The sequence below is a fragment of the Trematomus bernacchii genome, unplaced genomic scaffold (genome assembly GCF_902827165.1).
Source record: "Trematomus bernacchii unplaced genomic scaffold, fTreBer1.1, whole genome shotgun sequence".
Classification (NCBI taxonomy): Eukaryota; Metazoa; Chordata; class Actinopteri; order Perciformes; family Nototheniidae; genus Trematomus; species Trematomus bernacchii.
The window spans coordinates 2,935,035-2,958,634 of record NW_022987685.1 but is presented as its reverse complement, the minus strand read 5'-3'; the positions used below and the strand labels follow the sequence as shown (position 1 = coordinate 2,958,634).

The following is a 23,600-nucleotide window of genomic DNA, read 5'->3' as shown; positions in this document are numbered from 1 at the left end:
ATTGATGCATCAATAGCTAAACAAAAAGTTATTCATTTGAGATGCAGATAATTCAGTGGTTTAACAGTTTCAATTTCCTAATGTTTTTATTTATCATATGCCTTGTGTATAATCATTTGTAAAGTAACTAGACTGAAGCCATACAAAAATAATGTTGCAAATACAGGTAGTATAGTTCATCATAATAATGTTTTAAAAAAGTTATTTAAAAAAAGAATTGGAGGAGAAAGTTCCCAAAATTGAACTACAGTACAGTATCTTATGATCTACATACTGTTACAATCAGCTTTTGGAAAATAGTTACTGAACAATGCACACGCAAAGCCTTACAGGCGTATTCAGATTGGACATTATACAGTAACAGTTAAAAACTATTACTTCAGAATTGCTTGTTCTTTTATTCTCTGACTCCTTAGAAGACTCTCAAGTACTTCTTCACTTCAAGTCGCTGGGTTGAGACTCTTGTACGGGGACAGACAGAGGCTCCTCAGGGCTTGTGGATGTAAAGCTGGTGCTGATGTTTTCTCTAAGGAACATTTCCTTCAACGGGGTCTCTGAATTCCACCCTTGGGTCTTGGCAAACTTGTAAACACATCCGAAGAGATCAGGATATATCTCCATCACATCAACTTGAGCTGCATCATCCTCACTGCAAACAAAAAAAGGAAATATTTTACCTCTAAGTTAAGAGGTGAGAAGAGGCATATTCTGTTTACATCAGTGCTTCTTGGTTGTTCTATCATAGTTGATCTACAATGCTTCCCTTCTGTTGATTTGCTAGATGCCTAGAAGGGTTTTTATTATGCTGTTTACATTCGTCCGGCAAAGTGCAGAGAATGAAGAATGTTTGCCATACTATTTAACAAAACATTTAGCTAGCTAACTACCTTACATTCTTTTGAACTTCTAACGTTAGCTTTAGCCTACTGATAACACACGTTCCAATCTTATTTTTACACTTTTAGTTTGATACCCAACTGATAATATTTACAGTATATTTTGAGTTACATTCAATAGTGTGTGGCCAGGGTATCAGGCCAGAGAGCAGTAACTTGTAACGGACTGAGGTGATAGTCGTGATACGATGCAGAACATCTACATAACTTGGTCTTAGTATTAAATAGTAGGGTTTTTTCTAGAAAAATATAGTATGAGGGCAATACTGTGGCGTTGATCTTGTACAGTGGGGGAAAGTATTTGATCCCCTGCAGATTTTGTAAGTATGCCCACTTACAAATACATTAACAGTCTATAATTTTAATGGTAGGTTTATATAAACAGTGAGAGTAAGAATATCAAAAAGAATATCCAGAAATTGACATTATATAAAAGATACAAATGTATTTGCATTTAACTGTGGGAAATAAGTATTTGATCCCCTTGCAACAAACAAGGATTCTGGCTCCCACAGACCGGTTAAATAAGTCCTCTTCCTTTTAAAAAGTACTCCTAACATCAACTTGTTATCTGTATAAAAGACACCTGTCCACGGATCTATCAATCAGATTCCAACCTCTCCACCATGGGCAAGACCAAAGAGCTGTCTAAGGACCTCAGAGACATGATTGTAGACCTGCTCAAGGCTGGGATTGTTCTGGATTTTCTTTTTGATATTCTTACTCACTGTTTATATAAACTTACCATTACAATTACAGACTGTTAATTTATTTGTAAATGGGTAAACTTACAAAGTCTGCAGGGGATCAAATACTTATTTCCTCCACTATACGATATCACTTCTCCAACATGACGCCCGTATACAAGATGGCGCCGCGGATGTAAAAAACAACGCAACGTCAGAGCTCCGTAAAAACACAGCTGTCTATTCCGTCTGACGGTCTATTTGACAAGACTTTCATATTTTTTTTGTAATTATACAGTTTTTTGACAGACAGAAATATTGTTCGGTTTAGGCAAAACCCTGAATAATGTGCTATCCTTGTTTGTTTGAATAATCAATTTTAATTCAGTATGACTTTACGTACTAGTGTTCCTGGAGGTTTCGTATGCAGCGCAGTAATCCAAACATGTTTTCAGGGTATTTCTTCTTGCCATCCATCTTCTGCAGCAACTCTGGTGGAAACTGTGATCAACACAAATGTTAGTTAGTTATAAGTGTACAGTACTTTGTAAAAAGTTGTGGTAAGGATACATTTTTGGTTTAAAAGAGAGAATAAAACTTCTGTTGCAGTCACCTTATCTTTCCACTGTTTGAAGGATCCATCACATTTCTCCAGCGAAGAAATTAATTCCTGGTCAGCATTTCGACAGTTCTTTACCTCCTCCCTGTTTCCTATCTTTCTCAAGTATTCTATTTTCCTGAAAAATGTAAAAGTTTTTTAGACTATTTAGAAAAGATTTATACGATTTATAGAAAAGATAAATAATAACAGCAAATTAGTTTAATGAATCACAACCAATTGGCTATGTTTAAAGTGATGTTACCAGTCAGTGTCTCTGAAGAAGGGATGTTTCAAGCATTCTTCCACTTTAGGTCTGTTCTTTGGTTCTGCATCAATCATCCACTCAATGAGGTCTTTTGCCAACACGTCTTGAACATGCTCCAAAGTGTAGTTCCCTTTAACAATGTTGTTCTCACATTCATAGGATATGTCTCCAAAAGGATGGTGTCCTCCAGAGAGGACATAATAAATCACCATCCCTGCCACCTTAAGAATAAACATAACATTTAAGCCATTGAGGAAGTATGTGTACACATAGTGACCAATAACATTTGTGTAGCAGAACGACTGACCTGTATGTCAGAGTTTGACTTGTACCCTATCTTAGTGTTGTCCTTTTCTGATAAAGTCTCCTTGGCCATCCAGCAACTTGTTCCTGCTTTGTCTGTGCGACAAGTTGTTTGTCCTTCGGGTAATCGTCTACTGATGCCAAAATCAGCTAATCGTGCCTTCCCCTTTACATCTGAAAGACATTCAGGAAGACAAAATCAGGAAGAATATTTTTGACAGAGTTTTAAAAATTAGATATTTTTCAGAATTTATTTTCATTATTTCATTGTATTGTAAACTTATCTTACCGATCAGAACATTCTGTGGTTTGAGGTCCCGGTGGAGAATGGGACGTGCTTGACAATGAAGAACACTTAGACCCTCGAGAACCTGACGGACAAGTTCCTTTCTCCGGCCATCATCATCATGATCTTCAATGTGTTCTTTCAAAGTGTATTCACACAGTTGAAGAACAAGATATCCAAAGTTGTTATCGTGTGATTGGTCAATGTATCTCACAATGAATGGATGATCAAGAGCCGGAAGTCGTAGAAATCCTTCTTCACACTTCAGCAATGGATAGTTGCGTTTATACATTTTCTTAATAGCAACTTCAGTGCCATCATCTCTCAGCCCCAAGAAGACATCAGTGCCATTGCTTCCCTGTGCTATGCAGAATTCTTCCTTATCCACATATATCATGCTCCCTATTCTGGTTTCCTCACTTTCATCTGTACTCACAAGCTTCTTTAACTTTTCTCTCCACCTCTCGCTGATTTTTACCCATCTGCGTGCGAATGGCTTCACATTTGAAGTGGTCTCCTCAACAGGGCCTACTGTTGGATTAGATGAAGCAGTGCAAACTTCCTCATTTGGTTCTTCTTGCTTTTCTGACTGTTCCTTGTTTTTCTTTTTCTTCTTCTTCTTCTTTTTGGATTCAGGTAAGACTGTAGAGTCCTCAGAGTCCATGCTTGGCTTGCTGAGATGATCGTTCAGTTGCTTAAGCACTTCTTTCATTTTCTCATTTGTTTCCATTTCTGCAGACATCAGTATGTCCTCAGGCACTGAAGTTATCCCCACTGATGCAAAGATGTTGGTTGCATTTTTAACTGAAAGTAAGTTTGCGAATGTGCCGTATGCGAGAGCTCTTATGTCAGAGGTGTTTCGGTTCTCTACAAAAGGAGCTATTGTCTTGCATATCTTCTCAACAAAGTTCTGATCCCATCTATTTGTGCCTTTTGTCTTCTGTGTTATCACATATAGTGTGAGCAAAACAGCTTGCCATATATCAGGTCTCTCTTTTGAGCTAAGCTGGTTCAGTAGTTGGGGAATTATATCCAAAGATTGCTCATTTGGTATATCTTCAAGAGTGCAAAAAACTGCATGTAAAGTGGCAATTGACATTATAACAAATTCCTGGGGAATGTTTGGAAAGCGACTGACGGCACCTGCAATGTACGTGTCAAGATTTCCAGTGTCCTTCAGCCATTTGATACTTAGCTGCTTGTATTTTTCTGTATGTTGCCCATTTGCAGTAAAAAGTCTTTCAATCATTGTCAGATGGGTCTGAGGATCCTCCAACAGCATGTGACTGTCAAACGTTTTGAACACTTCTTCAGGAGTTTTTTCTGACACAGCAATTTCCATGTCTAGGAAATATCTGAGTTTGGAGCACAATTTATCTCCCCTCGATGCAAGGTCATCAATCATCTTAGATATCTTTTCATTGTGACATTTATCTTTAGCCCCAGTAAACAACATTACCGCTGCTCCAGCTGAAAGGAGAACTCTGAAGACATCGTCCCTGTTATGGATGGCAGCAAGTTGCACTGGTGCGACTATGAATGTGGGACTCCATCCATTTGGATTAGCTTTTTCTTTAAGCAGTTCCTCCGCAAAAAGGACTTGTGCTTTGGATCGTGATACATAATGCAGAGGTGTTAAGCCTTTAGGGGAAGCCTTGTTTGGGTCAGCACCCCGATGCAAAAGGAATGTAAAAATATCCTCATTGTGATTTACAACAGCAGCTATCAGTGGAGTTATATGGTCATCAACTTCTTTGCATGGGTAAAGCTCATTAATGTTGGTTTCCTTTACTAATTTGTGTAGCCTCTTGAGGTTGTTGTTAATAATACTCTTTATTATAAGATGTGTTTCGGTTGGGGCGGGTGGCACTTCCAGTTGTGTAATGATATTCATTTCCATGTCAAGGTACCTGTGACAAAAAAGACAAAACTATGATGTTACTGTTCCAATAGTTGGTGCCACTTTAAATTGTTGACAAGCATTACTTTTAAAATGTTAGCGTGTGATCATAGAATGCTTTCAAAACGATATTCCGTTTACCAAGACTACATTTAGGGAGATACAGATCCTTTAACCCGAGGGAACTCAGTCAGAAGCCGTCTATATGACTACATACAGCACTGTACAAATACAGATGACATAACACCTGAGAGGAGTGAGTGCCACACCTTGTGCCTCACTAAACATTCTAGACTTTGAACTTCCTCCTTCAGGCTGGAAACCAGAATTCAACTTTAAATGACCATTGCTGTGAAAATCCTTTTATAGCTTTGGGTTATAGGAACAAGGATAAACATATAGTGTTTAAATAAAATAAACATTCATTATAAATTACATCAAATAACCATAAGAATGGATCATGAACAGGAGAAAGGCAACACGAGTGTGCTCGTCTTAGGAGACCACACAGATTATTCTAAAGTACAATTTTAAAGCTAAAACAGTATTAGAGGATTGAAGAGAAATTAACTTACGATGTCAACGTGGGGTGTCTGCAGCAGTACGAGTTTTATCAAAACTTAACATGCTGCGCTTTTTCTGTCCTATCCGACTCTGGCACTCTTCCTCTCTGCCTCTCGCTGTCTGTTGGGACTTGCTGGGCGAGATGGGCGGGGTTTCCAACAGTCTCTACCGCTCCCTCTGTCTCTTTTGAAAGATCCGACAGTATGAGGCAGGAAATAGAAACCAAAGTTATTTAAAGTAGGGTTTGCACATTTACAATACAAAGGTTCACAAAGCATTCACATTTGTTTTGCTATACTTAAATACTACCATTATCATAGAAAGCACAGCAGCAACTTATATAATATATTTAAATAAATAAATGCACAAGAAATAGCACTTCAATCTTAAGAATCAAAGCAGGATCGGCTACTTCCAACCTGCGTTGTTTTGTATTTAAAAAATTGATATCTTAAATGGCAGCCTACATTTCCAAGACAACACCGTGTATATAACCGGGAACCTACACTTTTTTGGCCACTGCTGGAGTTATAGAAGAACCAACAACTGTGTCATTGACAGAAAAAACGTTGTTGCTGTAAATAAGCCCTTCTGCCATCTTTCTAATGGATAACAGAAAGACAAACAGGTTCTTTCTGACAATGGTTCAACTTTCAGATTGTATAATTCTGCTGTGGTAGGACTTTTTGCAGTAAACTGTGCTACTTACACCGTCAAACCAGGCACATAAAATGGTTTTAGGGTTAGGATATGAAGCATTCTGAGTTAGAGGGTTATCAGCTCTACATGTTATGTTACTCTGTGCTGTAGATGTGCACATGTGATGTTAGTGCATTAAGTAATATTCTGTATTGTATGGTCATATCTGTAAAGGAAGCGGCCATCTTTACCCCAAACTCTTGATTTGTTCATTTGTAACCCAGTATTGCCGACTGACTGTTGAACTGTAGATTTATGATGTCACAGTCCTTTTCTTTTTGACAGTGCTCATTTGCATTGTGCTTTAACTGTGAGCAGAGGCCTCCTATGAAAGCTCACATTGAATTACATTATAGTGGTTTGCAACATAATTTGTCTATTGGAACATTTCTGCAATTTTGAGATTAGCAGGTAGTGTACAATGTCTGAAAATCCACTAAACCAAAACAGTGAAGTTGAAGCCTTTGAGTGAATACAAAATGTGGATATAGTCACAGATACGTTAACAATAATTTTTTCAGAGTAAAGCATTTTTGGATGTCACCATCTATTCCTTTTTGGATCCACATGAGACACGAGCGTATACAACTGAAAGTGGAAAAAACATTTTAGGCGGCAAACATTTTACCATTAACTAAAAACACACTGTGAAAGGGTTAAGGTTCGAAAACCAAAACACTGGACACACCAAAAGCAAACAACACTGTTGTAGCAACCTGTCAATCACACGTTTGCTCCGCCCATAAGCATACGCTGCTTTATCATCTATTGTACTCATAAAGAGAACATCATTTTTGAAATTCACATCATGCTGTATTGAAAGATACTTGGAACTAGAGATCGATACCATGCACTTGTCAGGAAAATGTAAGGTAAGAAAAGTGATATTTAGGGTAAATTTCTTATAGACTTTGATAAAATCTGACTTTTTTTGCAAATGCAGGTTTTAAATCACTTTTAAACCCGGAAGTTGCAGCCTATCAAAACAAAGCTAAAAGACACTAAATGAGAGCAACTGCAGTCATTGGATAATTTACTCTGGGTTTGACATGATGACTGAGCCCTTTCATCCTGATGACCAATGAATGATAACACACACCTTCCAATCTTATTTTTACACATTTATTTTGATACCCAACTGATTATATTTACAGTATACTTTGAGTAACATTCAATATGCTTAAAACAAAATCATACAAAATAACCCGCATGTTATAAAGCTTGCATATTCCAGTATGCTTTTTTAAAATTACAATACCATTCTCTTAATGAAAAGAAGCACTTGTAGACTTCTGAGTTTGTTAGGTTCATTTAAAAATAATTTAGCAAACACCCTTTTTTGAATGTCATGCGCTTGCAAGTTGCAGTAATGTTTTTTTATTAGTTTTTTTAAAGTAAGTGCAAAGTTCTGTTCAGTTTTTGTGTGACAAACAGGTAGTGGCATTGCAGTCCATGTTGTATGTAGATGTTGTAGCTTGTAAGTTAACATTCAGTATTAGTAAGAAGAGAATGACAGACGGAAAAAGCCTCTCAACTAGAGTGAACATATTTACATTAACACATTGTTTCCTTCATTTGTAGACAAACAAATGATGTCTTTTTATTTTGTTCATAAATGTGAGCTATCACTTCTTCAGTGAGGAGCCTTTTAAAGTTTTAGTTGAAAAAGAAAAAGTTAAATGATGTCAGTAGTACAACAACTCAGGTTGCTTTTTTTATTTTTATATAGGTTTGTTCCCTGAAACACTTAAAGAGCTCCTATCAGTTTCTACTATAGTTAATCTGGTCTAAAAGTTGATTCCATTCACATGTTAGTCTAAAAAGGCATTAGCTATATCCAGTCCTGAATATTTCTCCACCTCACAAACCACTGGTACCTTATTTACTGTAAGCGATATAATCTATAGCACCTACAGTAACATTCGTCTCGTAACAACTACACTCTAAGGGCTGGGGTCTCACCTAGGATAATTAAAGGTTTGTGCTTTCAAGACATTCCCTGTTTGGAAAAAGCAAAGGGGTGTGATACTTCATCACGGCCAGAGGGAGGCACTGTGGGCCAATCAGGACACAGAACCCCAGAGCTGATAAGGCAACAATCACCACATGAGGGCATGAGGTAAGTGGCACACGAGGAGCAACCACACCTGTTACATGCCCTTAATGAGAACATAAGAAAATAATATGATACTTCTCTTAGGTCTTGTTGTATATTAGTTGGGGTATAAAACCATTAGGATAGGGGATATTAAACTGAAAATAGATCCAAATCATATGAAAGTATTCCACCTTCAGGAATGTGAGCTGGATTTTTAGGAGAATACCAGCCTCCTTTTACGCTTGTCCACCCTCTTGACTCGCCCTCTCAGTCTCTGAAGTCTGAAAGACCATGGAAACAGATATTTGGACAAGGCCATCAAGCTTGAAAACTATAAGAATTCTAAACACATCTTTACCCAGCTTTTACTTGGGACGGAAACAAATGAAGGGATTGAAATTGAAAAAGTGTGTTTTAGTCCTTTTTTCCCCCTCCACCAAGATGTTGGGGGCCATGACAAGGCCCCTCACAAGCTCAAGTCAATCATGATGTGCTCAAAGATCTGCGTGTTTCCCTTGAAGCTGGAGGTGAAGATGAAGTCCCTGCGGTCGGTGGAAACCACAGTGAAGGAGCGCGGTGCCTGGATGTACACTTCCTTGAAGCGGTCAAAGAGTTTGTTCTCATCATCCCATATGTAGATCTGCGAGAAGGTGTAATCGCTTCCCAGAGCCATGTAGTAACGCTCTTTGAAAAAAAAAAGGCTGGAGAATCATGGAGCCTCGTGAGGGCAAGGCCTGGATCTCTGTAAACTGTTTGGTACCCCAACGAAGGATTTTGGAGTCACCGATATAGCGCGTCATAGCCAGGTAGAGTTCCTCCTTGATCCGGAAGTGCTTCACAGCTACAACGTCCTCCATGTGAGGGATCTCTCCCTGCAGGACAAACTTCTGGTTGCTCCGGCTCCACTGGTAGATCACAGGCACCTGCGAGCGGCTCGCCAAGATAAGGTGCGCCTTCCCATCCAAGTCCAGGAACTCTGCGTCTGTGTCGCGGTACCACTCGTGCAGCGAGGAATAAAAGCCCTTATCGTTCCACTTGTAGAGGGTGGACAGGCCTGCTTTTGAACTGTCAGCAATCACAAAGAACCAGTCAGAGCCCACCTGGAACGCCTCAATGTCATTGGGCTTGGAGATCTTGGACACCTCGATGTCCTGAAACCTGCTGAAGCTGCTTTGGTCCTCATCAAACTTGTAGATGTGGGAGCCACCAAACAGCTGAGCCACGATGACAAACACCTGGTCCTGGATGACCACTGACTTGCACCCCACAATGGACTGACCTGAAAGGCGGAGAAATTAAAATAAATGGGCCAATACCAAATTGTAAAAGGTTGTTATTGAAAAACACTTTCAAACTTCCCCAGCTCACTACTGGCTGGACAGGTTTTCTGAAATGCTGTGTTTAAATATGCAAATTAGCCATTCATTTTTATCAAATATGTGCTAATTTAATTTAATTTAAATACATTACTAGTACAGAAACTTGAATACAGTATAATGCCAGGTGGAAAATTCTCTATTTGTAAATTCAAACCTATCAGAGTTAAAGGTTTGTACAGAGGGATTTTAGGATATTTATTTGCATCATTCCATAGATCAGTAAAAACTGTAAACAATGGGAATGAAACTGCTGTAAGTGCTACTGAATCTACAAACACAAAAACACAGTAAGAAAAACTCTTAAATGTGTATTTTTCCTTCTCAAAATTCAGAAAGAAGACAAAATGGCCGACATTTTATAAAGCAAAATGGCCCAAACTCTCAAAATGTATCAACAGCATCCACAGTTAAAACATTTGCCGTACCTGTGATGTTATCATAAGTCCTGAAGTTCATTTCTATGTGGTCGTCACATAGACGTCGTTCTTATAGCTGAATGTGTCCACAGACAGAGACTCAGATGCCAGGGACTTGATGGAGGACGAAATCTGCAGAAAAGGCACATTCTGAATTTAGAAACCCCACACTTTTGCCTTCTCTTTACACTTGTTAGGATGACCTGGTCAAGTGGCCTGATGCCACTTAGAACAGAGACAAGGCCATCTGGCTCAGGTGTTTCTCACCTGTTGAGACGCACTCGTTGTGCAGGCTGGTCATATCATTGAGGCGCTTGTCCTTCATGTCCTCTGGTCCAGCACACACAACATCCGAAACCGTGGCGTTGGTGTTGGTGTTCTTCAGCCACGTCATCAGCCACTTCGCTCGGCAGTCACACTCGAAAGCATTGCCTCGCAGGTCCCTGCAGAAGAGAGGTACTCAGTTTCATTGCAGACGAACAAAGTAGCTAAAACATACATTAGAAGAAATGCATGGGACCCGGGATTCATTTTTGATACGGATTATGAAACTCACAGCTCTATCAGTGAGTCCAAGTCGTTGAAAACGTCCCGAGGTAATGCTTTAATGTTGTTGTTTGCCAAAGACCTGGAAAATACAGACATTGATCAATACAGAAAATGGCACCTATTAAGAAAATCATTACTCCAATGACAGAAAATGGAAAAACATGCATCATATTTATAGACTTAAGGTACAAGTAACACTTTAATGACTGGAAACACTGAAGAAAAAACTAATATTCTTGATATATACTCAATATTAATGTTCAACGCTGTTACCCTTATTCTGAATAAAATGTGAATTATTAAGCATCACCTACAATGGTTCACAATGGCTTCATATTAAAAAATGACTTTAGCGAATAAATATTACAGATGAGATGTCTTAACAATGTATGGGAATGATTGTAAAGGTTGGAACATACAAGTGTGTCAAGTCCCTGAGTCCTCTGAAGGAATATTTGGATGCAGTCTCCATCTTATTACTCTCAATGAACCTGAGGACAACAACACATGTTAGTAATAAGCTTATGGTATGGTAACACACTCAGCACATGTCTCTGTGAATGGATGTATGAAATATGACACTGGTTCTGGTAAAATGTGTACAGTTTTTTTTTTGACATTTATTATATAAAAACATTACAACAACAGCTGTGCACGTACATAACAACCCAAACAAAATAAACAATGCAATACAGCTATAGATACAAATACAGAGATAATATAAAATAAAAAATAAATAAAAATGCAGTCGGGAGTCACATTCTCATTTGACCATTTGTCAGAACAGTTCCTCTTATTCAATCAGTCAGTATTCCTTGTCGCTGGTTTGAATCTTAAACTTTGACAATTTCTCCCATTTCTCTTCATATTGTGTTTCTTGCCGTCTCAGTCGATATGTCATTTTTTCCATTATATGAATCTCCTCCACGATCCCCATCCACTGTTCCATAGTAGGAGGCTCCACCCTGTACCATTTCCTAGTTATGGCTTTCTTGCCAGCTATCAACAGTATTTTTACAAGATATCTATCTATGTAGTGAACATTTTCCTCTGTAAAATTGCCCAGATAGAGTACCATGTAGTCCATAGGAACATCATAACTCAGTATCTTTTGCAAAACCTTGTGTATCGATTCCCAGAACTTAAGCATTTCCAAAATATGTGTGCATGGTTGGCCTCTGATTCTCCACATTCTCTCCAGCACAGAGGATTTGTATTTAAGTATTTACTCTGAATCTTAGGTGTGATAAAAAATCTGATCAAATGTTTCCATGAGTATCCCCTCCATATCCGTGAATTGGTGGATGATTGATGTATCTTCCACATGTTTTGCCAATCATCATCTGAAATGGTTGTGTTCAATTCTGTTTCCCATTTCTCTTTTATATATTTAGTTGAATGTTTATTTCAGGACAATACTTTGTATAGAGCAGTTATGATTCTAATTTTGGTTTCTTTGTATGAATTAGTTATGATTTGAATCACACCATTCACTTCTTTTAATTAGCTTTTTTTAGTAGTCCCTTATTTGTAAGCACCTGTAGAAGTCATGTTTATCCAGATCATATTTATCCTTCAAATTCTGGAAACTCTCCAGCTCCCCATCCTTCTCTAAAGTGCACCATGCTGTAATCCCCTTAGTTACCCATAGTTTGAATCCCTTATCGTATCCAGCCGGTTTAAAACTACTATCAAATGCTACCCATTTTAGTAAATGTATATCTTTCCCTATCCCGTGCTTTTTAACTATTTGAAACCATAATTTCAGAGTGAAGGATGTAATTAAATCTAGTTGGTTCTGTATTATCTTGTATATTTCTTTATCGCCAATAATATTCTGGATTGGATATTCAACACATTCCTTTTCTATTTCCTTCCACTTTGATGTGTAATCTGGTTTGCACCAGCATACAACATATCTTAATTGGGCAGCATTATAGTATTCCTTTAGTTTTGGAAGGTCCATGCCCCCTTTGTTTTTAGGTAACTGGAGGGTTTCATACTTTACTCTGGGTTTTTTGCCCCCCCAAATAAACCTTGATATTTGCCTGTCCCATGTTGCAAATTGAGTTTGGGGAACCTCCACTGGCAGGGATTGGAACAGGTAGAGAAGTCGTGGCAGAAGATTCATTTTCACCGTCTCAATTCTTGAGGTAAAGTCTAGTGGTAGAGTAGACCATCTCTCGATATCTTTTTGTATCTCTTGATTTATCTTATTGTAGTTTGCTTTGTATATTTTATTGAATCCCCTAGTAATGATGACACCCAAATACTTTATTTGCTTAAAATTCCAATTAAGATTAAATGTGTCCCCAATCATTGTTGATGGTGTAGTTGGTCAATTCTGTCTGTCAAGCTTCCATTCATTTTGATTCTAGCCGTTGGTTTTTGATATAATGTTCTTATGCATTGTGTTGCCTTCTTATTAAATCCAAATTGTTCCAATACTTGATACAAAAATTCCCAATTTACCCGGTCAAATGCTTTTTCTGCATCAATGTTTACTAGTATAGTACTTTGTTTAGTATGTTGTGCATGGTCCACTATATGTAGAGTCCTTCTAATATTATCTTGTGTTTGACGTTGGCTTACGAATCCTGTCTGGTCTTCTAGAATTTCTGATATAAAAGTGTTCAGTCGTTTAGAAATAATGTTTGTGTATATTTTATAGTCCACGTTCAATATTGAGATGGGTCTATAGTTTCCACAGTGTTCTTTATCCCTCCCTGGTTTAGGTATGACTGAAATGATTGCCTCAGTCCATGATGGTGGCATCTTGTTATTATGGATTGTCCAATTAAAAGAGGATAGTAGAAGCGGTGCCAGCTCTTCTCTAAACATCTTGTACCACTCCGCAGGGTATCCATCACTACCTGGAGATGTATTATTTTTGAATGCACTTATTGCGTTATTCACCTCCTCTATTGTGATGTCCGCTGTAAGAACATCGTTTTGTATGTTTCCAATTGACGGTAAGTCTAGTGAGTTTAAAAAAGCCCTCATTTCCTCTTTATCTGCAGATGTCGGTTGTGTATATAATTGCCTGTAGTAATCCTGAAAGATTCTTTCTCTATTCTCCGGTGTATACGTCAGCACGTTTGTATCTGGTTCCCTCATTTTATTAATAGTGTTAATTACTTGTTGTTTTCGTAAACGTTTTGCTAATAGTTTAGTGGCTCTGGGTCCAGTTTCATAATAGTTTTGTTTCACAAACATGTTCCTCTTTTCAATTTCATCAAGTAGTAAATCATTTATCTTTGTTCTCAAATGTTTGATTTCTTGGTCTGTTTCTGATTCTTTTGTATTCTGAAATTCCCTTTCCAATTCTCTAAATCTTTTTGAATATTTTCTACATGCCTCTAATTTAATATTTTTTGCATTCGCAGTTTCAGCTATCAATTTCCCTATGATGACCGCTTCCATGGCATCCCATAGGAGTGTAGGGTCTACTGTTCCATTGTCATTCTCTATGTATTTTTTAATTTCTGCTTTTATTCTCTCCTCTCTTTGTTCACTATTTAATATTCCAGCGTTGAGTCTCCAGACAGCGTGTCATGTCCTGTTATTTAAACATATTTTTAAGAAGACTGGATTGTGGTCCGACACATCTGCCCCTCCTATCCTACATTCCTTTACCCTGTGAATATCATTTACATTAATGAGAAAATAGTCTATCCTTGAGTGGACCTTATGGGCGGCCGAGAAATGTGTAAAGTCTTTTTCCAAAGGATGTAGGGTTCTCCATACATCTATCATCCCGATTTCTTTGAGTGATATATTTACGAATTTTGATAATTGCTGTTTGGATCTTTTGTGACTAGTTGTATCCTTACTATGGTTCATAACTACATTCAAATCTCCACCGCAAATTAAGATTCCCTTTGTTTCTACAGCAATTACATCGAACAGAGAAAAAGTTTTATCGCTTTCTGGTGGTGCAAATATATTTATCAGTGTTATTGGTTCATTTTCTAATCTTCCTTTAACTATGATATACCTTCCTTCTTTGTCTTTGATTTCATATTCAAATTGGGTTTGATTGGATATTAATATTGCAACTCCTCTTCTCCTCCCCTCCTTATATGAACTATAGTATACATTTCTGAAACCATACCTTCTCAGTTTCTCATGTTCTAATTTGGATAAATGGGTCTCCTGAAGGAATACGATTTGTACATCTTCCTTTTTCAATTTTCTTATAACCCTCTCTCTTTTCTTTGGTGTGCTTAGACCATTTACATTCAGCGACACTATATTGGTACTGTTAGACATCCTTACGTTTTACTGCTTCCTCAATATGTGCTCCCAAAACCACTCTGCAATATGTAAACATGTACATTATGAACAAAACACAAACCACAAATAAAAAGGGCTTCCAAATATGTGGGAATCTTCCATCCCGGTGCGTGGGGAAAGTCCTCCTCCTCAAAGAGGGCCCCTCATTGGACCTCAAACTAGACCCAAAAAAGCGGGGTCCATAAAGTCCAATCATGTCCAACATAACTAACTCAACATCTCTAGGCCGTCTCATATTGTATTCACTTAAATAAGCCTTGAGTGGCTTTTACAGTTTAACTTTATAGCCATACCTGCTTTTGTATTCAGATGTCTAACCTCTGTCCTTTAGTAAAGAGTCCTAAGCTCTCAGCTGGTAGGCTTGTAGCTTTTAAATGTGTACAGTTTTAAACAAAATATTTTATATTTGCTGAAAATATGTCTACAAAAATGGGTTGTGGGCAAATAAGTGAAGATTATTCTTAAGAACAAATGAAACCACTAGAGGACTGGAGTTCTTCCTCCTCTCAAGAGCTGTCTGTTGGAGGGGGGGAAAGGAGGAATAAAGCTTGCAGTGCCACCGTTTAAGAATACACATTCTCATGAAGTCAAATGAATCGTCAGAGGCCCTCCATCTGTACCTTGTACTTCATGATGTTGGATTTCAGCAGGTTCACCTCCTCTTGCAGTTGGCTAAACCGCTCCTGCAAATACCTGCATCTGCAACGAATCATTTGTGATGAAAATGTGGCTAAAAACTGAATAAAAAGTCAATATGTGACAATTCTCTCACAATAGACCAGAGGAAACTCACCGTTAGCTTAATTAAAATTACAAATTTCTCTGAAACATTTGAAATCATTTAAAAAAAACACGTTTAAAGATGTGGTTATATCTTTAACTTCACTTTTCAGCTTTTACAATATATTGTGTTCTCTTTATAAAGAGATATTCTTCTCTTTATTTCCAAAACAGAATAATTCTGATGTGTTAACACCCAGTAAAGCAAAAGAAAGAGGGTAAATATGGAGACATGTCTACACAGGAAGCAGTTACTTAGAGTGAAAGCAAGTGTCTGGGAATCTGCAGCTTGTAGAAAACACATGGCCTCTCTAGAACTGGAGATATGGGAAAGTAGTTCCCAAAGATCTTTTGTCCCAGTCACCTGTTCTCCATGCAGAGGGCATCCACATCAATGATGCGTGCCTCACGGTTGCCCAGGACGTGGTTGAGCTCCACGTTCAGGCGGTAGGTCTTCTCCCTGAACACGCCGCGCTCCGCCTTCACGTCCTGCAGCTCGTCGGTCAGAGCCTTCATGTTGTGCTCCATCTCCTCCATCTCATGCACTCGTTCCCTGGAGTCTCTCAGCAGCTGAGCCAGGTTCACCTGAGGAGAAGATGGAGGAGAATCGTGAAAACAGCTGGTGATTGGCCACGTGGATCGTCATGGAGATTAGGGCTGCATGATTTGGAAATATTACTAATTGCGATTATTTGGCTGATATTGCAATAACAATATAATTCACGATATGAGAGGGTTTGATCATTATTCTCATTGAAAAATATATTTAAAATGGTAATCGTGTTAATTTTGTATTACATTGTATTAACTATTCTATACTTCATTTAGAATTATATTAAAAGGAGAGGTGTCATGCTTTTCCGGTTATTACCCGTCCCCTTGTGTGTTATGAAGGTTTTTATGCATGTAAATGGTCTGCAGAGTCAAAAACTCTCAAAGTACACCCTGTAGGGAGTAAAAATCTAACACAGACCTCCCCAAAACGCCTCGTTGGAGATTTCTCATGTTCTTCCTGGACATTGTGACGTGTGAACACCCAGTAGCCACACCCAGAGCTATGACACGATACGGTCATGCGGTACCCGGAACCAAATGGACCAATCCGTGGAGCCGTTACGTTACGTCCACGGAGCCGTTACGTTAAGCCCCCGCTGATTGGTCCAAATTGACCAATCCACGGACTTCCACACACACACACTCTCTGCTGATTTCTCCTCCCTGGCTGCAGGCTGATAACAGACAGTTGGGATCGCGGCGAAATTCTCTCTGCAGACCCATTCTCACAGCGTTTATCAACCTTTTTCTTACTCAATATCAAGCCACACTTATTGTTTTTACTTCGGCTGTGAGTTTGTGTGTGCTCAGGATGAGTTTGGCTGTGTTTCGCTATGTATCCTAAACAAGGAAACAACACCTCCACGGAGCTCTGCGCGATTCACAACGTCCAGACCAATCAGAGCACACTGTGCTCACAGGGAGGGTGGGGGCTGGAGCTATTGGAGCTACAACGAGCCGTTAAAGGCAGAGAGTGAAATTCAGTGAATACATGTAGTTTACAGAGATGCTGTATGAGAAACCAATGTGAGTTTGGAAAAATGCACAGTATAAATCTATTTTAGTAAACCTCAACAATGGAATTATGATCAGTGGAAATGGCCATGACACCTCTCCTTTAACACTTATTTTGCGGCTGATTTCTAACCTATATTACACTTGTAGCAGTCTAAACTCTGATTATACATGAATAAATAACTGTTAACCAATATGTCTAGATATTGGCCACATCACATCTAGAAAGTAAATTCTGTAAACAAGTGAAGATTAAGAAAACAAACAAAATAAGACAATATAACTCTTAATAACCACATTTCCAGTGTCAACCACAAGTAGAATATGTATTTCTTTACTGTATATTTTAAATATATATACATATTAAAATAAGTATTATAATAACATTTATAAAATAAATCTAGATTATTAAAAAAGTATTATTTATTGTATTATTTTTCCCAAACATTTTCCTATGTTTGAAACCTTTGAGAGACTGAATCATAAAGGAGAACTAAGAACATATAAAGTCAGTGGATATTATTTTGACACTGAAAATGTACAATCTTAGCAAAACTTTAACAAAAATACAGTACTCATATAGCAGATATATAAGATATGCTTTAGTAAGAAATACTTTTGGCATCAGTGGCATAAATGGAGTCCTTGATTTTAACCACAACTTACTTGATTGCGTTTTTCTGGTGGCAAGAGGGGTCACCGTCCTAAAATATGAAAAGAGTTTAGTATTTAAACTGGAAGTCCACATGGAGAGTGCACGGGGACAGGGAAAAATGACGTGTGTGTAGAGAAAATACTGAGGACAGATCAACATGAGCACTCACGATGAGCTCCCTGTACTTCTTCTTCAGTCCCTGGTGGCGCTCCCTCAGCTGGTTGGTCATCAGCTGGTACTGATCCCTCTCCTGCTGACAGGTGTCCAGCTCCTTAGACAGGATGAGCAGAGCCTCCTTCTTACTCTCCAGCTTCCGCTTACACACCAGGAACTACAAACACCGCACACACACCATCACAGAGCACAGGTTAGGGACTGTGACTCTCCACATCATTGATTTGATCACAGCTTTCGGGGCATTCTTGTGGCCGCTTTGCCCTTTAATTGCTGACACTGACACTTTTCGTGTTAATTCCAGGGGCCAAAGAGTACAACTGTATATAACATTTTCACATCAACTGTATCATCCAGCTTCTTGGCTTCAAAGTGTGCAACAGGGAAGGTAATGTTAGAAACACTTAACTGTGCCAATAATACCAACCCCAACCAGTGCCCTACAGGTGGAAAAACACACACTGAAGCCAAGTGCCTTACATGTAGATAACACACAGCAGAGGGAAACGAGCAAAGCTTCATATCCGTCAGTACAGCTCATAACCAAATTAAATAGCAGCTTGTAGTAGTGTCTGCAGCTCAGCCATGATAACCACTCTTTCACAGATGCAACTAATGCAATTTAAATGAAGCAGCTATTTTTGCCACTTAATGGATGGTTTGTTTGGTTGGTCAGAAAAACATAGTGACAAATTGTCAATTCTAAGTATTAAAATAAAAATGAAACTATCTAACATTAATAAAGTCAAAGCAGATATTTTTCTTAAGTACATTTTCTTATAGGATAGTGCTAATACGAATACTTCAACAGCAATGTGTTGTATTTTAGAAGTGCATTAAAGGCAGCAACAAACTAAGTAAACTTTAATCTCTGTTTATTTATCACAACTTTAATATAGTTATCACCATATTTAAAACATTTTAAACATTAGCCTAATATAAATGTCTATTTAATATATCCCCCTTTGGTCGAATAGTTCTAAATAGCATTAAAGATGAATTCGAGCAATGTAGAGATGCAGCAGCCCTACAGATGTGTTGCATCAGGTCGCGTTAAGGATGTGGGCATGTGGCACTGCATTTCCAACCCGGAGGCCTGACAAAATAACATGTTCACCTCTTAAATCAACCAGTAGACAGCATGCCATACAAAAAACGAATAAAAAGTGGATTTATTTGTGATGCTGCACAGCTCCTCGGTCTATTCAAACAGTAAAGCTGTTCCATATGGACACCGGAGCTTCGGTAAAAGTAGTCCGCCTCTGCACAGCTGTTCCCGGTCTCACTCACCTCGCTCACCAGACCCTGCCAGTCATTCTCGCTCCTCTTGGAAGACTGCATTATTATCCGGAATATTTTGCAAAACAATGTCAGGATACAGGCTGCCTGTCCGCCTCAGTCCGAGCCGCCACTCCCCCGTTTGCTTATCCGGATGCGGTGTCACTGTTTTTTGGCTCCGCTGTCAATTCGCGCGGAATGAAATGTGGGGGAAACATATACGACTTCCGGTACAGTGATGAAAATAAAAGTATTGTCAAAAAAATATGCGTTTTGAGCAATAATTCTGATATGAATTCAACACTTTTCCATATGTGACACTATCAAATAAATGTTTCTGTAAAATAGCTAAACTGAAGCGCTCTTTTTAGAGGAATACAATGTAAATTGAAGGTTTCCTTCACAATAAAAGCATGAAGGCATCATATGGTGGAGTAACAGTAAATCAGACAGTTAAATGAAATACTAGATGGAATACAAACTATTAAATAAATACAACTATTGAGATGCTTTTTAAATCCTTTGACATTAATGAACTGAGCCTCCTTTAATATTCAAAGCACTTTGTATTATAGAACAAATATGTTTAAGAGCATTAAGAGGGGAGAGATAATCCCTGACTGATATACATAGCCTACCATTACCATAGAACATAATCACAAACATGATAAAACAACAATCAGATTTTTAACTCATTTATTTAGATACTCAAGTTTGCATGTACAGTTTAGGAGAAGAAGAAAGGATTCCTTGATCATCCCACCTCTGTGACAACTGTGGGATGATCAATTACATTCTGCATTTGACCAATACTAGTGTTAAGAGCAGTGGGCTGCCATATGTACGGCACCCGGGGAGCAGTGTGGGGAACAATGCCTTGCTCAGGGACACCTTGGAAGCACTTGGTCTTTCAGGGACTTGAACTGGTGACCTTCCGGTTCCCAAGCCACGTCCCTAGGGCCATCTGTTATTTTTCACACATCAATTGTAGACAAAAGATTCAACACCACATAAATTACTTTGCTTAAATAATAATAATAATTCATTAAAAAAAAATATTAGAGCGCTTTTCCATGTGCTCAAAGCGTTTTACGTTACATATTACACATATAACAGTTATGAATTAAGGCTCGAATGTCATCAGAGTAGTCTTGACACACAAAAGGAGCAATCGTCTTGCAAACCTCCTCAATAAAGTTGGGATCCCAGTCTGTGGGACCTTTTGTTGTCCGTGTTATCATAACTAATTCTTCCAGAATGCCTTTATAGTCAGTTTGCTCATGTGAACAAAGCTGTCCCAGTAGTAGGGTGATTTTAGCAGAAGCTTGCTCCATTTGTAACTGTGGGATGATATTAACTTCTTTGCTTCACAGTTTCTGTGGGAATAAGAAAACATGATGTTACCAGGAAAGATATGTTGCCATAAAAAACTTCAGTTATAGAGCACTTACAAAAACTGTTCTGTCACTATGGCAACTATTGATGAGTTTGAAGCATTTTTTGGTATCAAATTGTGAAACATGGAATCCCATCCAATGTAATATTACACTTGGTCCTTATTAAGCATATTTTATGTTCTTTAAATATATTAAACACTGGACACACCAAAAGCAAATAACACTGTTGTAGCAACCTGTCAATCACAAGTTTGCTCCGACCATAAGCATACGCTGCTTTATCGTCTATTTTACTCAAAAAGAGAACATCATTTTTTAAATTCACATCATGCTGTATTAAAGGACACTTGGAACTAGAGATCGATACCATGCACTTGTAGACTTCTGAGTTTGTTAGGTTCATTTCAAAATAATTGAGCAAACACCCTTTTTTCAATGTCATGCGCTTGCAAGTTGCAGTAATGTTTTTGTATTTGTTTTTTTTAAAGTAAGTGCAAAGTTCTGTTCAGTTTTTGTGTGACAAACAGGTAGTGGCATTGCAGTCCATGTTGTATGTACATTTTGTAGCTTGTAAGTTAACATTCAGTATTAGTAAGAAGAGAATGACAGACGGAAAAAGCCTCTCAACGAGAGTGAACATATTTACATAAACACATTGTTTCCTTCATTTGTAGACAAACAAATGATGTATTTTTATTTTGTTCATACATTTGAGCTATCACTTCTTCAGTGAGGAGCCTTTTAAAGTTTTAGTTGAAAAATAAAAAGTTAAATTATGCTATTAGTACAACAGTGTATGTAGGTTTGTTTCCCTGACATCACTGAAACACTTAAAGAGCTTCTATCAGTGTCTATGTATGTATATTTCAGAGTTCATTATATCAACTTCCTCACTTTCTGCTCCCCCAACATATTATAGCAATATCATGGTAATACAAAATTATAAAATATTCTGAAATGTAAATGTGATTTTTTTTAAACTATAGTGGAAAGAAAAATGTCAACAGTAGAATCTTTAAAATAAGGAACTTCGTCAGTCTCAGGTACTTTACTGGTAATATTGATGCATCAAAATAGTTATTAATTTGAGATGCAGCTAATTCAGTGGTTTAACTTTTTCAATGTCCTGATGTTTGTATTCATCATATCCCTTGTGTATAATAAGTGGTAAAAGAAATAGACTGAAGCCATGAAAAAATGATGTTGCAAATACAGGTAGTATAGTTCATCATAATAATGTTTTTAAAAAGTGATTTTCTTTTTTTTAAATGTAGGAAAAAGGTCCCTAAAATTGAACAACAGTACACTTACTGTCAGCCTTTGGAAATAGTTCCTATGTACAATGCACACGCAAAGCCTTACAGGCGTATTCAGATTGGACACCATACAGTAACAGTTAAAAACTATTACATCAGAATTGCTTGTACTTTTATTCTCTGACTGCTTAGAAGACTCTTAAGTACTTCTTCACTTCAAGTCGCTGGGTTGAGACTCTTGTACGGGGACAGACAGAGGCTCCTCAGGGCTTGTGGATGTAAAGCTGGTGCTGATGTCTTCTCTAAGGAACATTTCCTTCAACGGGGTCTCTGAATTCCACCCTTGGGTCTTGGCAAACTTGTAAACACATCCGAAGAGATCAGGATATATCTCCATCACATCAACTTGAGCTGCATCAACCTCACTGCAAACAAAAAAAGGAAATATTTTACCTCTAAGTTATGAGGTGAGAAGAGGCATATTCTGTTTACATCAGTGCTTCTTGGTTGTTCTATCATAGTTGATCTACAATGCTTCACTTCTGTTAATTTGCTAGATGCCTAGAAGGGTTTTCATTATGCTGTTTATATTCATACGTCCGGCAAAGTGCAGAGAATGTGTGAAAGATACTTTTTGCCATACTATTTAATAAAACATTTAGCTAGCTAACTACTGTAGCTTACTTTTTCTTGAACTCCTAACGTTAGCTTTTGCCTACTGATAACACATCTTGCAATCTTATTTTTATACTTTTAGTTTGATACCCAACTGATAATATCTACAGTATATTTTGAGTTACATTCAATATGCTTAAAGGTGGGGTAGGTAATTTTGGAGAAAGCAGCTCGAGTGCACTAGAATTTGAAAATACACAACCGGAAAAAATCTGCCACTTCCTTACAGAGCCCCTCCTCCAACACACACGAACGCGCACATGACCAATGAGGGCACGAGATAAGTTTGTGCACAGATGGAAGGCTGACAGGCAGGTAGGCCATCCAGTTATTTTAGCCGGGCCGGCTAAAATGATTGGTCGTGCTTTTTACAGTACTACGGCTTCCACAGGTGACATTTTTTAATGGATTTTTTGTCAAAGCACTTAAGATATTCATTGCTATCGGGATGTTAAGAGCATTCCATGGAATATAACAAAAAGTGTATCTCGAGCCGGTTTCTCAAACTTACCTACCCCACCTTTAAAACTAAATCATACAAAATAATCTGCATGTTATAAAGCTAGCCTCCCGTATGCCCCTTTTTTTTCTAACGTTAGCTTTAGCCTACTGAAAACACATCTTGCAATCTTATTTTTACACTTTTAGTTTGATACCCAACTGATTATATTTACAGTATATTTTGACTTGAGCTAAAACATTTAGCTAGCTAACTAGCTTACATTTCTTTGAAATCCTAACGTTAGCTTTAGCCACATTTTTCTAATTATCTTCCTAGGCATATTGCTATAGTCTACAGGCTTTCATGTGTCATGTGTAACTCACGCACAAACACTTTGTCTTTCAGTCTCTGCATTTAGAGATCTCAACACGTTTTT

The 23,600-nt window shown here is 38.0% G+C and overlaps 1 protein-coding gene and 1 pseudogene across 4 annotated transcripts in view; both read right to left on the bottom strand.

Annotated features, from left to right (window-relative positions):
* Positions 1-318: 318 nt before the first annotated feature.
* LOC117487921 (serine/threonine-protein kinase ppk4-like) overlaps positions 319-23,600 on the bottom strand; it is a 41,069-nt gene continuing 17,787 nt past the window's right edge. For 2 of the 4 annotated variants that reach the window (XM_034136688.1, XM_034136690.1), the window contains exon 7: positions 21,268-22,472. In XM_034136688.1, the coding sequence (XP_033992579.1) occupies positions 22,259-22,472 (214 nt within the window). In that variant the 3' untranslated portion in view covers positions 21,268-22,258. Of the gene's footprint in view, positions 650-1,985; positions 2,084-2,195; positions 2,320-2,445; positions 2,670-2,755; positions 2,926-3,040; positions 3,534-21,267; positions 22,473-23,600 lie in introns of those variants that run through there. The other 2 variants (XM_034136691.1, XM_034136689.1) reach the window with 2 other exon arrangements.
* On the bottom strand, positions 8,554-17,991 carry LOC117487937 (annotated as a pseudogene).